General features: G+C 45.8%; 1 protein-coding gene across 4 annotated transcripts in view; it reads left to right on the top strand.

Annotated features, from left to right (window-relative positions):
* Positions 1–17,072, top strand: part of LOC144499002 (low-density lipoprotein receptor-related protein 4-like) — a 417,145-nt gene that overhangs the window by 265,365 nt on the left and 134,708 nt on the right. For all 4 annotated transcript variants that reach the window (XM_078221044.1, XM_078221043.1, XM_078221042.1 and 1 more), the window contains exon 3: positions 227–343. In XM_078221044.1, the coding sequence (XP_078077170.1) occupies positions 227–343 (117 nt within the window). The remainder of the gene's footprint in view (positions 1–226; positions 344–17,072) is intronic.

Below are 17,072 nucleotides of genomic sequence, written 5' to 3'. Positions count from 1 at the left end.
AAAAGTGTTTTTTTTTAAGCATCTGCAAAGTCTGCCGTGCAGAGAGGGAGGTTGTGAAAGATAGTGCTACCTAACAGAAAGCAACGATTAGCCACGATTATAGTGAACGGCGGAACAGGCTCGAAGGGCCGAATGGCCTCCTCCTGCTTCTAGTTTCCATGTAAATGAAAATACGCTCGTGTTCTTCATTAACTCACCGTTCTCTGTTTTTTCTGCTTTCCCGCAGTGCTGCCAACCTGTTCCCCTCTGGAATTCCATTGTGATAATGGCAAGTGCATCCGGCGTTCCTGGGTCTGTGATGGTGATAATGATTGTGGGGATGACTCGGACGAGCAGGATTGCCGTAAGTGTTCCTGCAGTGTGGCTGTGTCTGGCCAGTTTGGGCGTGTTGTTACAGGCTCTTTGCTACATTTCTTTTGCTCATTTGATTTCTTCACAAGTAACGCTTGCGAGTCTGCTGCCTGCTGACGTCTTCATCATGTTGTCAAGGGGACACTAGCGTGGGTCATCTTCTCTGCACCAGGCCACCTCAGACGTTACCACTCTTGTCTCGAGGTCAAAATACTCTGTGTTGAAAGACATAACGAGATCATTGCTGAACAGAGAGACCAAGCTACCCAAGCCTTTCAATTGGACAAATACAAGAATGGTAAATTTCAAACGATCACAACAATTTGTACTACCTGAGAGGATAGTTAGGTGACCCCATATCTGGGTGTTGCTCACTTGGCGGGGGTGGGGGGGGGGTGTAGGATGCCTGAAGCCAGCGATTGGGGGGATTTCTGTAGTATTATTTTCAGATCGGGGCACCCTTTAAAAAGGACGCCCAAATCTCTGCGGAGGCGACCTTGCCGGTGTCTTTAGGTCCTGCACATCTCTTTCCATGGCACAAATTGACTCCGACCTCCAAGATATTGTCTAAGTTTGGGTGGATGGCAATAGGAATTGCGCCGACCCACCCAGCCGGAATCGCACCGTGTTTCCCACCGGAAACCACTCTTAGAAAAGCTTTGGAGGAATTTTGCCGGCAGTCTTGCGCCTCCTTTCTGAGACCGGGCCTGCAGTATTGTCAATAGTTTTGATCTCCTTCAGTCAGGATTTCTTTGATGGATCGCAATGAATGTTCACTGGATTGATTCCTAGGATGAGAGGTTTGTCCTGTGAGATACAATAAAATAAATGAGTCTCAAATCACTGGAGTTTAGACAAATAAATGGTGATCTCATTGAAACCTCTATAATTCTGCAAGGGTTTGACATGGTGAGTGTCGAGGAACTAGTTTCCGGAAAAACAAAGGGTCACAGTTTCAGGATAAGCCTATTGAGACTTAGATGAAGAGGAATGTTTTCACTGAGGGATGTAAATTACCTACCCAGAGAGCTGTAGATATTGAGACAGATTACAAGAGATTCTTGGACACAATGAGAATTGAAGAATATACAATAGAACAGGAAACTGGAGTCTAAGAGGAGAATGAACGGAATCTCATTGAATCATAGAACCTCTACAGCGCAGAAAGAGGCCATTCGGCCCATCAAGCCTGCACCGATGGTATCTACCACTAAAGATGCGCTAATGGTTTATGGTACACACATTGCACAGTAAGATTACCTGAACTTTCTTTTTATACTGATTGGACTTCTCATTAGTTGCTCGATAGGTGTGAGAGGAATGGCGTTAGTGCTGTGAGGGTTTGGACATTTATCTTTCACCAACTCTAATAAATTTGCATAATCTTGGTAGAAATGAGATTGGCAATATCTGTCATTTTGCACTTAATTTCTGCAATGTACCAGAAGTACATTAGTTACCCCGACCTGAATCCCTGGAGAAAAGTTTATTTATTATTGTCACAAGTAGGCTTACATTAACACTGCAATGAAGTTACTGTAAAAATCCCGTAGCCGCCACACTCCGGTGCCTGTTCGGGTACACTGAGGGAGAATTTAGCACGGCCAATCCACCTAACCAGCACGTCTTTCACACTGTGGGAGGAAAGCAGAGCACCCATAAGAAACCCACACATACATGAGAAGAACGTGCAGACTCCGCACAGACAATGATCCCAGCTGGGGATTGAACCTGGGACCCTGGCTCTGTGAAGCAACTGTGCTAACCACTGTGCTACCGTGCCACCCCTATGGCAAGGTGACCAGTTTTGTGCTGAATTTTGGATTAGAATCATAGTATCCCTATGATGCAGAATGAGGCCATTCGGCCCATCGAGCCTGCACCGACGATAATCCCACCCGGCCCTATCCCTGTAACCCCACATATTTACCCTGCAAATCCCCCTGACACTAAGGGGCGATGGGATGGCAATGGGAAGAAAGTGTGTAAATGGGGTTAGATTTTGAGACAGATTACAAGAGATTCTTGGACACAATGAGAATTGAAGAATATACAATAGAACAGGAAACTGGAGTCGAAGAGGAGAATGAACGGAATCTCATTGAATCATAGAATCTCTACAGCGCAGAAAGATACTGGGGATACGTCATGGTCTAATAGAATGGTTGAACAAGTTCACCCACAGCATGATCTACTCCTGTTTATATGCGGCTGGCTAACATTTTGTTCAAGAATTTCTAATTACCTGACTGAGATGTCAGCATATAAATCTAACTGGGCGTGTGCCCTAGAGCTGGAACAATAGTGTACGAACCCATTGTTCCAGTCAGTCAGCACAGAAACTGGACTTCAAACAGCATTGTATATAAAATCACCTGGCCATGCAGTAATTCAGCACGTTAGTGTTCCTCACACACACAATGTGCTTTAAACTGCTTCACACTCTTAACTCCCTCATTCGGTAAATGGCCAATGCTGGTAACCTCGGAAAGCACATACACTGCCCACAGTGTTGAGGTCAAAGTGCAAATCCTGTGTGTGTCCCTGCGGTTCAGAGGATCATTGACAGTTCCTTAGAAACAGCTTGTCTGCCAATCCGACCGGGCACGGAATACCGTGTGGCTGAGGGAGCGGTGGAGGAAAGTTGGCAAAAGGAAAAATAAAATGCAAATTAAGAGTTTCTTTTTTAAATGAGCATGTGGCTAACAAATGATTCACCCCCTCGTTCTGCAAGTGTAAATCCGGTCAAAAACAAAATTCACATGTCTCGCGCCCCCTTTAGCGCACCAGACAAGATGGAACTGTCTCTGGTTTGTTTGCCCAGTTTGATAGCTGCAGGAGATTGTAAAAGAATAGGAAATACACATTTAAAATGTAAATCGATGCAGCCTGAAACCCAAGCTTTGAACTGCCTGTTAACCATTGTTTTGGAGAGATAAGAAATTCAGGTTAGTAAATTATTTACTAGACAAACAAGGGGAATGATTTTTAGTCCCTGCTGGGGCCAGAAACTGATGTGGAGATGCCAGCGTTGGACTGGGGTAAACACAGTAAGAAATCTAACAACGAAGGAGCGTGCTGCGAAAGCTAGTGGCGTTTGCTACCAAATAAACCTGTTGGACTTTAACCTGGTGTTGTTAGACTTCTTTCTGCCAGAAACTGAGGCAGGGGGCACTCAAACTTGCTTCACCAGCTTGCGTAGCAGCCCCCCAGCTCCATGCTGCCCCCAGGGACAGCAAGAGAACCCACACGCATGTGGCAGCCAGGCAACCCATTAAATCGATTAAGGCCTTTGGATGGAGGCCAACTGATTTTCAGTCTGCCCCTAGGTTCCGAGGGTGATGGGGGCCTGTTTAGTGACCTCCCAATGGCAGATTGAGGGACCAATGTTCAAGCAAGCTTAGAGGCCTTTCCTTCCTGCACCAGAACCACGTGGGGAAACGCTCACTTATTGTGATTCCCCCAAATTTGGCCTTCTGGAGGCCCGAGGATTGGCCTCCAACTAAAGATGGCAGTCAGGCTCTTGAAGCTGGCTGACCAATAGGACGAGGCTTTCCAGATTGAATGCTGCAGGAGAATGCTAATGGACACATACGTGAGGGAGAAGGCAACCCAAAATGGCGCAATCTAGCCAACTTTTTCACCTTTGAATAAAGACAAAATGGCCGCAGCAAAAGCCACAGGCAGCTCCGTGAAGGAGGCCGTTCCACAATGATGAACCAACTGCAGTGGCCATTTTGTTTTTATTCAAAGGTGGAAAAGTTGGAGAGAGTGCGCCATTTTGGGTTGCCTTCTCCCTCACGTATGTGCCCCTTGGCATTCTCCTGCGGCTTTCAATCTGGAAAACCTCGTCCTATCGGTCATCCAACTTCAAGAGGAAGCCGGTTTGCCATCTTTAGCTGGAGACGCAGCCTCTTATAGGCCAAATTTGGAGGAAATCAACTGAGCGATTGTTTCCCCACGTGGTGCTGCTTTCTGCTGGCTATTTGAGCTTGTGGCAGGGTTCAGACACCCGCCTGAAAATTCTGCCCCAGAGGTTCCGGTTAGTAAATGATTTATTCAACTCACAAAGTCTCATTCATACGTTTATACTTTTGATCACAGGCCAATCTAATTTCAGTTAGTTATTATGGTCCACATTGTGTCGAGATTAGTGTGTGTAAATGTGTGTTATCAGTAATTTCAGATTCTGGATGAAGTACCAATATCTTAATATTTTAACAACTAATGATTTCTTGGTTTAATTTGTAAATGTACATTTTCAAACGGAAAACAAAAATAATCAGATTCAGCTTTTTGGGCCTTTGCTGGGAGGCGATGGCCCAGTGGTATTATCGCTATACTATTAATCCAGAAACTCAGAAAATGTTCTGGGGACCAGGGTTCGAATCCCGCCATGGCAGATGATGGAATTTGAATTCAATTAAAATATATATATATATATATATCTTGAATTAAGAATCTACTGATGACCATGAAACCATTGTCGGAAAAACCCATCTGGTTCACTAATGTCCTTTAGGGAAGGAAATCTGCTGTCCTTACCTGGTCTGGCCTACATGTGACTCCAGAGCTACAGCAATGTGGTTGACTCTCAACTGCCCTCTGAAATGGCCTCACAAGCCACGCAGTTCAGGGGCAACTGGGTATGGGCAATAAATGCTGGCCAGCCAGCAACACCCAGGTCCCACGAATGAATAAAGATTTTATCTCTTGTGTGATGTGAGTGCAGCGCAGTGGCACAGTGGTTAGCACTTCTGCCTCACAGCGCCAGGGACCCAGGTTTAGTTCTGGCCTCAGGTAACTAACTGTCTGTGTGAAGTTTGTACATTGTCCCTGTGTCTGCGTGGGTTTCCTCCGGGTGCTCTGGTTTCCTCCCACAGACCAAAGATGTGCGGGTTAGGTGGATTGACCATGCTAAATTGCCCCTTGGTGTCCCAAGATGTGTATGTTAGGGGGATTAACCATCGTAAATATGTGGGGTTACAGGGATAGGGTGGGGGAGAGGGATTGAGAAACATACTCTGTCTTTTTGATTTGATTTATTATGTATTTGGATATTATTTCTTGTGTGCTAGACAGACGAAGCACAAGTGACGAATAAATAAACTTAAAACTTGAGGTAGAAATCTGACAGTGATGAAGGAAGCTGACAGGGGAATCATAGAATCCCAACAGTGCAGAAGGAGGCCATTCGACCCATCAAGTCCACACCGACTACAATCCCACCAGGCCCTATCCCCATAACTCCACATATTTACCCTGTTAATCCCCTGACTCTAGGGTCAATTTAGCATGGCCGATCAACCTAACCCACACATCTTTGGAGTGTGGGAGGAAACCCACGCAGACACAGGAAGAATGTGTAAACTCCACACAGACAGTGACCCAAACCAGGAATCGAACCTGGGTCCCTGACGCTGGTAGGCAGCAGTGCTAACCACTGTGCCACCACAACGCCCCCAGTGTGTCCCTAGTGAATCCTAGAGATTCACTTTCCAATGTTATGGACACAGAAATGCAATTAGTATTGACAACTGCTGCCTCAAAAATCTCAGCAGCTGCCAAAGAGGCTGGTTAGGTGCATTGGCCATGCTAAATTCTCCCTCAGTGTACCTGAACAGGCACCGGAGCGTGGCGACTAGGGGATTTTCACTGTAACTTCATTGCAGTGTTAATATAAGGCTACTTGTGACTAATAAATAAATAAACAAGTGAGTTCTGTATTTACGGTGTGGTTTCCATTTATTTGCAGGTATTATCCAGCTCAGGACATCTACCTTTTAAATGTTGAATGTTACCTTATGTACTTGTATAAAATATACAACTTTTAATTTATGTATATCTGCTGTTCAATTACGAAGTATACTTTAGAAATGTGCAGACCTCCCTCAATCTACATTATTCTCTGGACAGATTTGTATTTTTCAGGAATGATGCTCTATAATTCTCAGTGTTAATTCAGTGTACTTTATACTTTTACCTTTGTCAGCGGTATGCAGCATGTCAGTGATAATGGCTGATATTAGTCTGTAACATGCCCAGCATTCTAACAATAGCGTGACATTACAGACAAACGGCACTTTAAAAGAGTAATTACATTTTTGTTGACTACACAGTCTAAAGGAGCAAATGCATGGGCGTTAGCACAAGTTTGACTTTTATATTAAGCAATAGTTCCTGTTGTATCTCCTGATTATGGTTAATCCATTTTCTACTTTGCTTGGTAATAATTATCAACGCATTTTGTCCAGAATTATCGCCAAAGGATTTAGTAATATAGGGTCAAATTTCAAGTCATGTCATTTTAAACTGGTTGAAGGTGTGAGTGTGAATAGTTTACGTTTCTAGTTACCCAGCTGGGTGTGTACGTGTGAGTCTGTGCCAAACCACCTCACAGAAACCTGTCTTTCCTTCATCATGGAGAGAAATTGCATCTGGGTGCTGAGTGCACGCAGTTTTAAGGATGTGTATTTGATGTCGATCTCCTTTATAGCTCGATCAAACATGTTTTTGGGAACAAAAACAGAAAAGGCTGGAAAATCTCAACAGGCCTGACAGCAGCTGTGGGGAGAGAATCGAGCCAACGTTTCTGGATGACCCTTCGTCAGAGCTGAAGACAAAGAAAATAGGACGAGATGTATATTGTAAGGGTGAGGGGAGGGGTGGGGTGTCATACACAAAGATGTTATAGACAGAAAGACAAAGGCTTTACTAACTCTTACCCTGAGACACAGTCTTAGCATAACGGGTAGCGAATTTAAAACAGGGTTGAGGAGAAACAGGGTTGAAAAGAAGGTGTATGGTGTGCTGGCCTTTATCAATCGAGGGATTGAGTTTAGGAGTCTGGGGATAATGATGCAGCTATATAAGACCCTCGTCAGACCCCACTTGGAGTACTGTGCTCAGTTCTGGTCACCTCACTCTAGGAAGGTTGTGGAAAAGCTTGAAAGGATGCAGAGGATATTTACAAGGATGTTGCCTGGATTGAGTGGCATGCCTTATGAGGATAGGCTGAGGGAGCTCGGTCTTTTCTCCTTGAAGAGACGAAGGATGAGAGGAGACCTAATAGAGGTGTATAAGATGTTGAGAGGCATAGATCGGGTGGACTCTCAGAGGCTTTTTCCCAGGGTGGAAATGGCTGCGACGAGGGGACACAGGTTTAAGGTGCTGGGGGGGGGGGGTAGGTACAGGGGAAATGTTAGGGGCAAGTTTTTCACACAGAGGGTGGTGGGCAAGTGGAATCGGCTGCCGTCAGTGGTGGTGGAGGCGAACTCAATAGGGTCTTTTAAGAGACTCCTGTATGAGTACATGGAGCGTAATAAGATGGAGGGTTATAGGTAGGTCTAGAAGGTAGGGATGTGTTCGGCACAACTTGTGGGCCGAAGGGCCTGTTTGTGCTGTAGTTTTTCTATGTGTCTATGTTTCTTAAACAACTTCTCCCAAAGGGTTGTGAATCTGTGGAATTCGCTACCCCAAAGTGTGGTGCATGCTGGGACAGTGAGTAAATTTAGGGAGGAGTTAGACAGATTTTTAATTGGTAATGGGTTGAAAGGTTATGGCGGGGAAGGCAGGAAAATGGGGATGAGGAACATATCAGCCATGATCGAATGGCGGAGTGGACCCGATGGGCCGAATGGACTAATTCTGCTCCTGTATCTTATGAGCTTATGAAAAGGGAATGTAAGTGTTTATAATAAAGACTGAGAATGGTGCTAAGAGCATCCATTATTCACCAAGACCTTGGAGTCCTCATGCACCAGTGTTGAAAGTAAGCGCGCAGGTACAACAGGCAGTAAAGACGGCAAATGGTATGTTGGCCTTCATAGTGAGAGGATTTGAGTATAGGGATAGGAATGTTTTACTGCAATTGTACAGGGCGTTGGTGAGGCCACACCTGGAGTATTGTGTGCAATTTTGGTGTCCTTATCTGAGGAAGGATGTCCTTGCTATAGAGGGAGTACAGCGAAGGTTTACCCGGCTGATTCCTGGGATGGTAGGACTGTCATATGAGGAGAGACTAGATCGGTTAGGATTATATTCACTGGGAGGAGGCAGTTTCCTCCCACAGCCCAAAGAAGTGCAGGTTAGGTTGATTGGCTATTCTAAATTGCCCCTTAGTGTCCCAAGTTGGGTAGGTTATGGAGATTAACCATGGGAAATATTGGGGATAGAGTGGGCAGGGGTTGTGTCATGTTGAGTCAGTGCAGACTTGTTGGGTTGAATGGCTTCCTTCAGGACTTTAGGAATGCTAAGAATTCTCTTCCAAAAAGAGGGGTAGATGTTGGCTCATTGAATATATTCAAGGCGGAGTCAGACAGATTTCCTATTCACAGGGGAGACACGTGTTATGGGGAGAGGGGGTCAGGTGGGAAAGTGGATCAGCTATGATATTATTGAATGGTACAGAACAGGCTCGAGGGGCCAAAGGGCCTACTCCTGCTCCTACTTCTTGTGCTCTTGTGATCGTGTGATTATTGTTCAGACTGATGCAGCTTCATTAAACCATTTTTATGCAAAACTCTTCCCTTCCAAGGCAGTTCTCATTGATTGCTCTCCAGTAGATAAAAGGCTCTATTGTAGCAGACACAAGTGACAGAACATTGTCCCAGTTCGGGAGTGCAGCTCACTACTTTTGGTTGGAGAATGTATTCAATTGAATTATATTCAACCATCTCTGAACACAATGTATTGATGCATTTGTGTAAATGCACTTAAAAACTATCTGTATCTTTCTGATCATAAATTACATTTCCCCGAAGGCTGCCAACACAGAGTTCTTCAAGGATGCGCATTTCTCTCTCTCTCTCAACATCTATCATGAACACACAGTCATCAGCTGTTATTTATCTCCCTTCTGAACCCTGCTACCTAGCAACTAACAAACCACGGTAAGCAATACCTCGCTGGAATAGATTCCGTGGCCAAACAATCATTAGATTGTGGATGGTTGAAATGTTTCTCTGCAATTGTGAGAATTCCAACTGCAGAATCATAGAAACCCTACAGTGCAAAAGGAGGCCATTCAGCCCATCGAGTCTGCACCAACAATAATCCCACCCAGACCCTATCCCTGTAATCCCACATATTTACCCCACTAACCCCACTAACCTTAAGGGCGGCACGATAGCACAGTGGGTTAGCACTGCTGCCTCACAGCGCCATGAACCCAGGTTTGATTCCCGGCTTGGGTCACTGCCTGTGTGGAGTTTGCACATTCTCCCTGTGTCTGCATGGGTTTCCTCCGGGTGCTCCGGTTTCCTCCCACAATCCGAAAGACGTGCTGGTTAGGTGCATTGACCTGAGCAGGCGCCAGAGTGTGGCGAATTTCCACTAACTTCATTGCAGTGTTAACGTAAGCCTCACTTGTGACTAATAAATAAACTTTAATCTATGCATCCCGGGACACTAAGGGGTAATTTAGCATGGCCAATCAACCTAACCTGCACATCCCACCCCGTGAAACAATCTAGAAATAGGGGGCCATTTTAAAAATAATGGGTCTCCCATTTAATGTTGAGATTAGGAAGAATTTCTTGTTAGTCTGTGGGGCGGCACGGTGGCACAGTGGTTAGCACTGCTGCCTCACAGCGCCAGGGACCCGGTTCAATTCCGGGCTTGGGTCACTGTCTGTGTGGAGTCTGCACGTTCTCCCCGTGTCTGCGTGGGTTTCCTCCGGGTGCTCCGGTTTCCTCCCACAGCCTGAAAGACATGCTGGTTAGGTGAATTGGCAGTGCTAAATTCTCATTGAGTGTACCCGAACAGGCGCCGGAGTGTAGCGACGAAGAGATTTTCACAGTAACTTCATTGCAGTGTTAACGTAAGCCTACTTGTCACTAATAAATAAACTAAACTTTGGAAGCAAACTGGAACACCCAGAGGAAACCCACGCAGACACAAGGAGAATGTACAAACTTCACACAGACAGTGACCCAAGCCGGGAATCGAACCCGGGTCCCTGGAGCTGTGAGGCAGCAGTGCTAACCACTGTGCCACCATGCCGCCCAATGCAGAACAAGTGTGAACCTTACCCAATCAGGGTGCTGCGTGTTCTGCTCTTAAATACCTGCCACCTTGACTGGAAATGGGATGAATGCCTTGCCTTTCTTCCGGCCTGGTTCCTCGGGTTGGCCGTGTTAGGAACAATCTTTCTCCACTAACGTCGATCACCCGCTTCTCTCACTGCCTGTCTCACAGAGAGAGGCCAGTCCACCTTCTGACATTATCCCTCTGTGCCATTTTGGGTCTTCCTCGTGCAGGTTATCCAGCTGTTTCGCCTTTTCCCAAACACCGGCCTCTAAATGCCTCTAAATTCTCACTGAGTGTACCCGAACAGGCGCCCCAAGGCCAGAAAATCCCGCCCGAGGCCAATGGACCTTTGCCTTGTCTGTGTCCCTTCCGGCTATGATTCCTGTGGTGGGTGGGATGGGACGGGGAAATTCCGCCCCACGCTTCCTTGATATCACTGCCTCTAATACGTTTCTCTTAATTCCAGCTGTCTCGAGCTTCTACTCGTTTATCTGCTTGGCTGTTCATGACTCGCATCATGAATGTAGCTCACTTCAAAGAAGTGAAACATTTCCTAAGCAATACAAAACTATGACAAGCAAAGCTCAGAGAGAATAATCCCAGACAAGGGTATACTGACCAGCCAAGTACATCAATGATAGGGACAGCATAAAGAGCAGCAAGGAGCAGATCAGTAGCTCGCACACATCCTTTCTGCCTGTCCTTCTTTGGCAATCATTCGCTATGATTGTCTACCTAAGGAACTCCATGTTATTGGTCATAGGTTCTGTGGACCCTTGCATGGCTGATGATCCTTGCATGACCGGTCCTAGAGCTACATTTCCCACCGTACACCTGGCAGGGGTTTCCAGGAGGTGGAATTGGTCCTCGGAATCAAGATAGTTGGAATTCCTTTCTCAGGCTCCTCTTCTTGTCATTGGATGTCCTTGAAGAATTGTGTTCCCCAGGTTCCCTCCAAGTAGGTCTCTTCTGAGCAAGAGTCTCCCAGGCACTGATGTCTATGTTGCATTTCTTGAGATAAGCCTTCAGGGTGTCTTTGAAGCGATTCTTTTGTCCTCCTCTTGTTCAGTAGCCTTTCCTTGAGCTGAGCAAAGAAGATTTGCTTTGGCTGTCGGGACTCTGATATCCTAAGCACATAGCCGGCGCAGCGCAGTTGGTTTCGGATGATCATGGCCTCGATGCTGGAGCTCTCGGCTGCTTCAAGGATGCTGATGTTAGTATATCCCAGCTGATGCAGGGAATCCGTCTCAGACAGCATTGATGGTTCCTCTCCAGGGCCTTGAGATGGCACCTGTACGTAGTCCAGGTTTCGGAGCCGTATAGAAGAGTTAGGAGGATGATTCTCTCGTACACAAGGATCTTAGTATCAGCATGGATGTTGCATCTGTCAAAAACTCTTTTCCTTGGGCATCTGAAGGCGGCACTCACAGAATGAATACAATGTTTGATCTCCATGTCAATGTCAGTCTTAGATGAGAGGTGGCTCCCCAGGTAGGGGAAATGCGTCACCTGCTGGGGAGGGGGGGGAGGGGGTTGCTCTGTTGATCTCGATGGAGGGAGAAGACAGATCTTGATGGAGGGAGAGGATGGATCTTGCCCTGGGGTGGGTTGGTAAAAGACCCAAGTCTTCCTGAGTTTGAGGCTGAGGCTGATTCTTCGGTATGTTTCCCTGAAGGCATCAATCCTGGCTTGGAGATTCCCTTCCGAGAGAGAGGGCGGAGACGGTGATTTCGTTCACACATTGACTTTCCAAGCATGATGCCAGTGTCGTTTTCTTCTTGGATTTCAATTGGTTGAGGTTGAAAGGTTTTCCGCCCATCCTGTAGACAATGTCCACTCCATTGGGAAGCTTGTGCTTGACAAGGTGAAGGATGGTGGCGATGAAGATGGACAAATGGGTGGGGATGATGGCACATCCCTGCCTGACTCCAGTCTCGACCTCAGAGCTTTCTGTCACATTCCCATTGGTGTGGACAATCACCGACATCTTGTGGGGGAGTCGGGCGATGTTGGTGAATTTCTCAGGAAAGCCGACCTTGGAGAGTATTACAGACTGCTTTCTATACCAGCTTGGTTTTGTGGGTCAGTATAGGACAGAACTTTGATGGAATGAAAGCAGCTGAGATTTACAGTGTAAATACAAGTCAAGCAGCCAAGAAAGTTGTTTTAGAAATATAGAAACTAGAAGCAGGAGTAGGCCATTCGGCCCTTTGAGCCTGCTCCGTCATTCATTTTGATCATGATGTGGAGATGCCGGTGTTGGACTGGGGTAGGCACAGTAAGAAGTCTCACAACACCAGGTTATAGTCCAACAGGTTTATTAGGAATCACGAGCTTTCGGAGCGCTGCTCGTTCACCAGGTGAGACTTCTTACTGTGCCCATTTTGGATCTTAATTAAGGACCCCACTCACCCCGGACATTCTCACTTCCACCTTCTTCCGTCGGGAAGAAGATACAAAAGTCTGTGGTCACGTACCAACCGACTCAAGAAAGCTTCTTCCCTGCTGCTATCAGACTTTTGAATGGGCCTACCTCGCATTAAGTTGATCTTTCTCTACACCCTAGCCATGACTGTAAAACTACACTCTCTCATTTCCTTCTCTATAAACGGTATGCTTTGTCTGTACAGCGCGCAAGAAACAATACTCCTCACTGTGTACTAATACATGTGACAATAATAAATCAAATCAAATCATTTTGAGCATGGCTGATCATTGAATTCAATATCCTGATCTCTCCTTCCCCCCAAATCCCTTGATTCCTTTAGCCCCAACAAAAATGTGCCGCGGCACGGTTGCACAGTGGTTGGCACGGTTGCACAGTGGTTAGCACTGCTGCCTCACAGCACCAGGGACCCAGATTCAATTTCGGCCTCGAGTAACTGTGTGGAGTTTGCGCATTCTCCCCGTGTCTGCGTGGGTTTCCTCCGGGTGCTCCGGTTTCCCCCCAAAGTCCAAAGATGTGTGGGTTAGGTGGATTGGCCATGGTAAATTGCCCCTTAGTGTCAGGGGGACTAACAGGGTAAATGTGTAGGATTACAGGGAGAGGGCCTGGGTGGGATTGTGGTCGGTGCAGACTCGATGGGCCAAATGGCACTGTAGGGATTCTATGACGCCAGTTTTGGACACTAAATGAGTGTTTAACAAAACCAGTGACACGGAACATCCCACACTGGAAAAAACATGGCGGCTGTCATGCTGATTGTGGCCTTCCTCCGGCATCTCCAACTGCCCCGAAACGTGGGCACTATTAAAATTGCAGTTACTTTAGCGAAATTCCGGCCTGGGAGCGTTTGATTCCATCATTATCGAGCCCACCTCGGAACACAGGGCAGGAAAAATCAAGAAGTAGGCTGCAGCAAGAACATTTTGAGGGGTGCCTCATCTCCATTAAGCTACACCACAGGATGGTGGTTGCTGGGTAGTTTGGAAGACACTTATTGGCTATCAACCCAAATATCAAATAAGTGCAACATATAAGCAACAGAAACCTATGGCAAGTACATACATGTGACAATAATAAATCAAATCAAGTCAAAAAACATCTGAGAAGGAATAACTCCATACAAGTGTGCAAAGTTGGAAACTTGCCAGGAAACCATCCTGATATATTTTACTGGGAACCTCCAAGGGAAAGGAGAGGGAGGGAGAATTCTAATCAATGAGAGCCACAGAACAATAAGGATTCTGATTGGGCAGAGAATGGACATCCTTAACCAAATATCCCGATGTCTGTTCTGTAAAATGGATACAATGAGTTTTTAACACAAAGTCTTAACTGAGCAAAGAGTTTAGTTACTTAACTTCCACGTATAATCATGAACTCTCGTATATGTGCAGGCAGTGATCACCAAGATTTGATTTGATTTGATTTATTATTGTCACATGTATTAACATATAGTGAAAAGTATTGTTTCTTGTGCACTATATAGACAAAGCATACCGTTCATAGAGAAGAAAAGGAGAGAGTGCAGAATGTAGTGTTACAGTCATAGCTAGGGTGTAGAGAAAGATCAGCTTCATGCGAGGTAGGTCCATTCAAAAGTCTGACGGCAGCAGGGAAGAAGCTGTTCTTGAGTTGGTTGGTACGTGGACTTCAGATAATGTTATGGTAATTGTGTTGTTATGGTTACAGATAAACAGGTGGAGGGAATTGATTGATTAAATATCCTGAGCACATATAAAAAGAGACCGCTGGGATACTGTGGGGCGTGGGAGTGGAATTGGGAGATAAGAAGCAAAGATCTGGAATATAAATACATTTCTGTAAATAAGTCAATTATCAAGAGAAAGATGGGCGGGATTTTACGGCTACACTCTCCCCAAGACTGGAAATTCCCACCTGAGGTCAATGGACCTTTGCATGGTCCGCCGAATTTTCTGTCCTGCCTGCTACGATTCCCGTGGCGGGCGGGACGGGAAAATTCCACCCGGATGTGTCAAGGTTCGTACTTCACCATTTTGCTTGGTATCCATTTTAAGAACTCCATCTTTTTAAACAAACCTAGCAGTTTTATCACCAAAAGAGAAAATGCTGGAAAATCTCAGCAGGTCTGGCAGCATCTGTAAGGAGAGAAAAGAGCTTTTGTCTCTCCTTACAGATGCTGCCAGACCTGCTGAGATTTTCCAGTATTTTCTCTTTTGGTTTCAGATTCCAGCATCCGCAGTAATTTGCTTTATTCTAGCAGTTTTATCATTGGAGCCGAACTGTCAGCCAATGCAGATCTTAATAGATTTTGGTCCATATCAAAGTCGAGTTGTTAGTAAATACAAAAATACAATTTACAAAAGGACTAAAAACTTTAACTATGTTAGAGTGAGGCTGTTAATATTCTTTAGATGAGAAAAGCCACAAATATTGTGTAGCCTACTGTCTGAAAGCTAGTTGAGCATCACAGTGTTCTGGTAAACACATTGGCGCTGTACGACAGAGAGATATCTAATCCTCTGCTGCATCCTATAGTGCAAACAAGCAGTCATAAGTAAGTCCTCTTCTGCCAGTGGCATTGTGAAGATGTTGCGAAAAGGGACTCAGTTTTAGCAATGCAAATACAGCCACCTCATCCGGCACGATCAATTCCAAATAGGGCTTTGTACAGAAGCAAAACGCAGCACATCCCATGGACAGATTCACTTTCTAGTGCAAAAGTCAATGGAGGACAACACAACTATTGTTCCTCTGAGGATAATTCCAACTCAGGAATGAAGATAAAGAATCATAGAATCCTACAGTGCAGAAGGAGGCCATTCAGCCCATCGAGACTGCACTGACCACAATCCCACCCAGGCCCTATCCCCATAACCCCATGCATTTATCCTAGCTAGTCCCCCTAACACTAAGGGACAATTTAGCATGGCCAATCAACCTAATCTTTGGACTGTGGGAGGAAACCGGAGCACCCGGGGGAAACCCACGCAGACACGAGGAGAACGTGCAGACTCCACACAGACAGTGAGCCAAGCCGGGAATCGAACCCGGGTCCCTGGAGCTGTGAGGCAGCAGTGCTAACCACTGCGCCACCGTGCCAATAAAATTTCCTATTGTACAGTCATTGGTTTCCCTTGGCCGTTGCATTTGAGGAATCAAAATCAAGTGTGTCTGTGGGCGTAATAAGTCCTTGGAGGCAGAAGCCCCTTCATCAAAATCCCTTTATTTACAAGTCAGACAACAGCATACAGAGCGCTTCCAGTTAGCAGTCTGCACTCGGAGTCCCAGAGGAACTGACACGCCTGGTTAAATACAAACCAAGAGGCTCCCTGATTGGCCCATCAATTTGGCCCTTAATCAGGACGTTCATGTTCTAACAGACTGACCTCAATTGCCTGATTAAAGTCATTACAGAGGGTAATGTGGGATTAGAGGCAGAGGGAGAATTAGGGTTTATGGATAGAGTTCAATCCCACTCCGCAACTTGTTTTTATAAATTCCTATGTCCATATTTATGCTGTAAACTGCCTTTACGAATTCATCACGCTATAATTTGACTTGCCCACCAGTGGCAGAGTAGCATTATAATTAACGCACGATATGTTTACGTTGGCAGCTTGCCTGATGTATATGGACATGGAATTTATAATGGAGGAGACTAGCGGCAGGGTGTGGACAGACCAAAGATATTTCATAGATTAATGGTCTCATCTCCCAACACATTCAGGGTCGCGGGTCAAGACCCAAGTCTAGTATTCAGGGTGAAATAAAATTCAAAGCAGAGGATGGGCAAACATAACTCAGGCTGCTGCTTAATTCAAAACTCTTTATTATCCATTTTATACATTTCTATTAAAAGTTTCACACCCTGTTTTTTTATATTTATTATGTAAATTGTCACACTGCAGTTACATTGCAGTATTGACATTGCACGGTAGCACAGTGGTTAGTACTGCTGCCTCACAGCGCCAGGGACCCGGGTTCGATTCCTAGCTTGGGTCACTGTCTGTGTGGAGTTTGCACATTCTCCCCATCTCTGCATGGGTTTCCTCCACGTGCTCCGGTTTCCTCCCACAGTCCAAAGATGTGCGGGTTAGGTGGATTGGCCACGCTAAATTGCCCCTAAGTGTCAGGGGGACTAGCTAAGGTAAATGCATGGGGTTATGGGGATAGGGCCTGGGTGGGATTGTGGTCGGTGCAGACTCGATGGGCCAAGTGGCCTCCTTCTGCACTGTAGGATTCTATGATTCTATGTATGCACACT

The sequence above is a fragment of the Mustelus asterias genome, chromosome 9, assembly GCF_964213995.1.
Source record: "Mustelus asterias chromosome 9, sMusAst1.hap1.1, whole genome shotgun sequence".
Classification (NCBI taxonomy): domain Eukaryota; kingdom Metazoa; phylum Chordata; class Chondrichthyes; order Carcharhiniformes; family Triakidae; genus Mustelus; species Mustelus asterias.
This window is presented reverse-complemented; position numbering and strand designations above follow the sequence as displayed.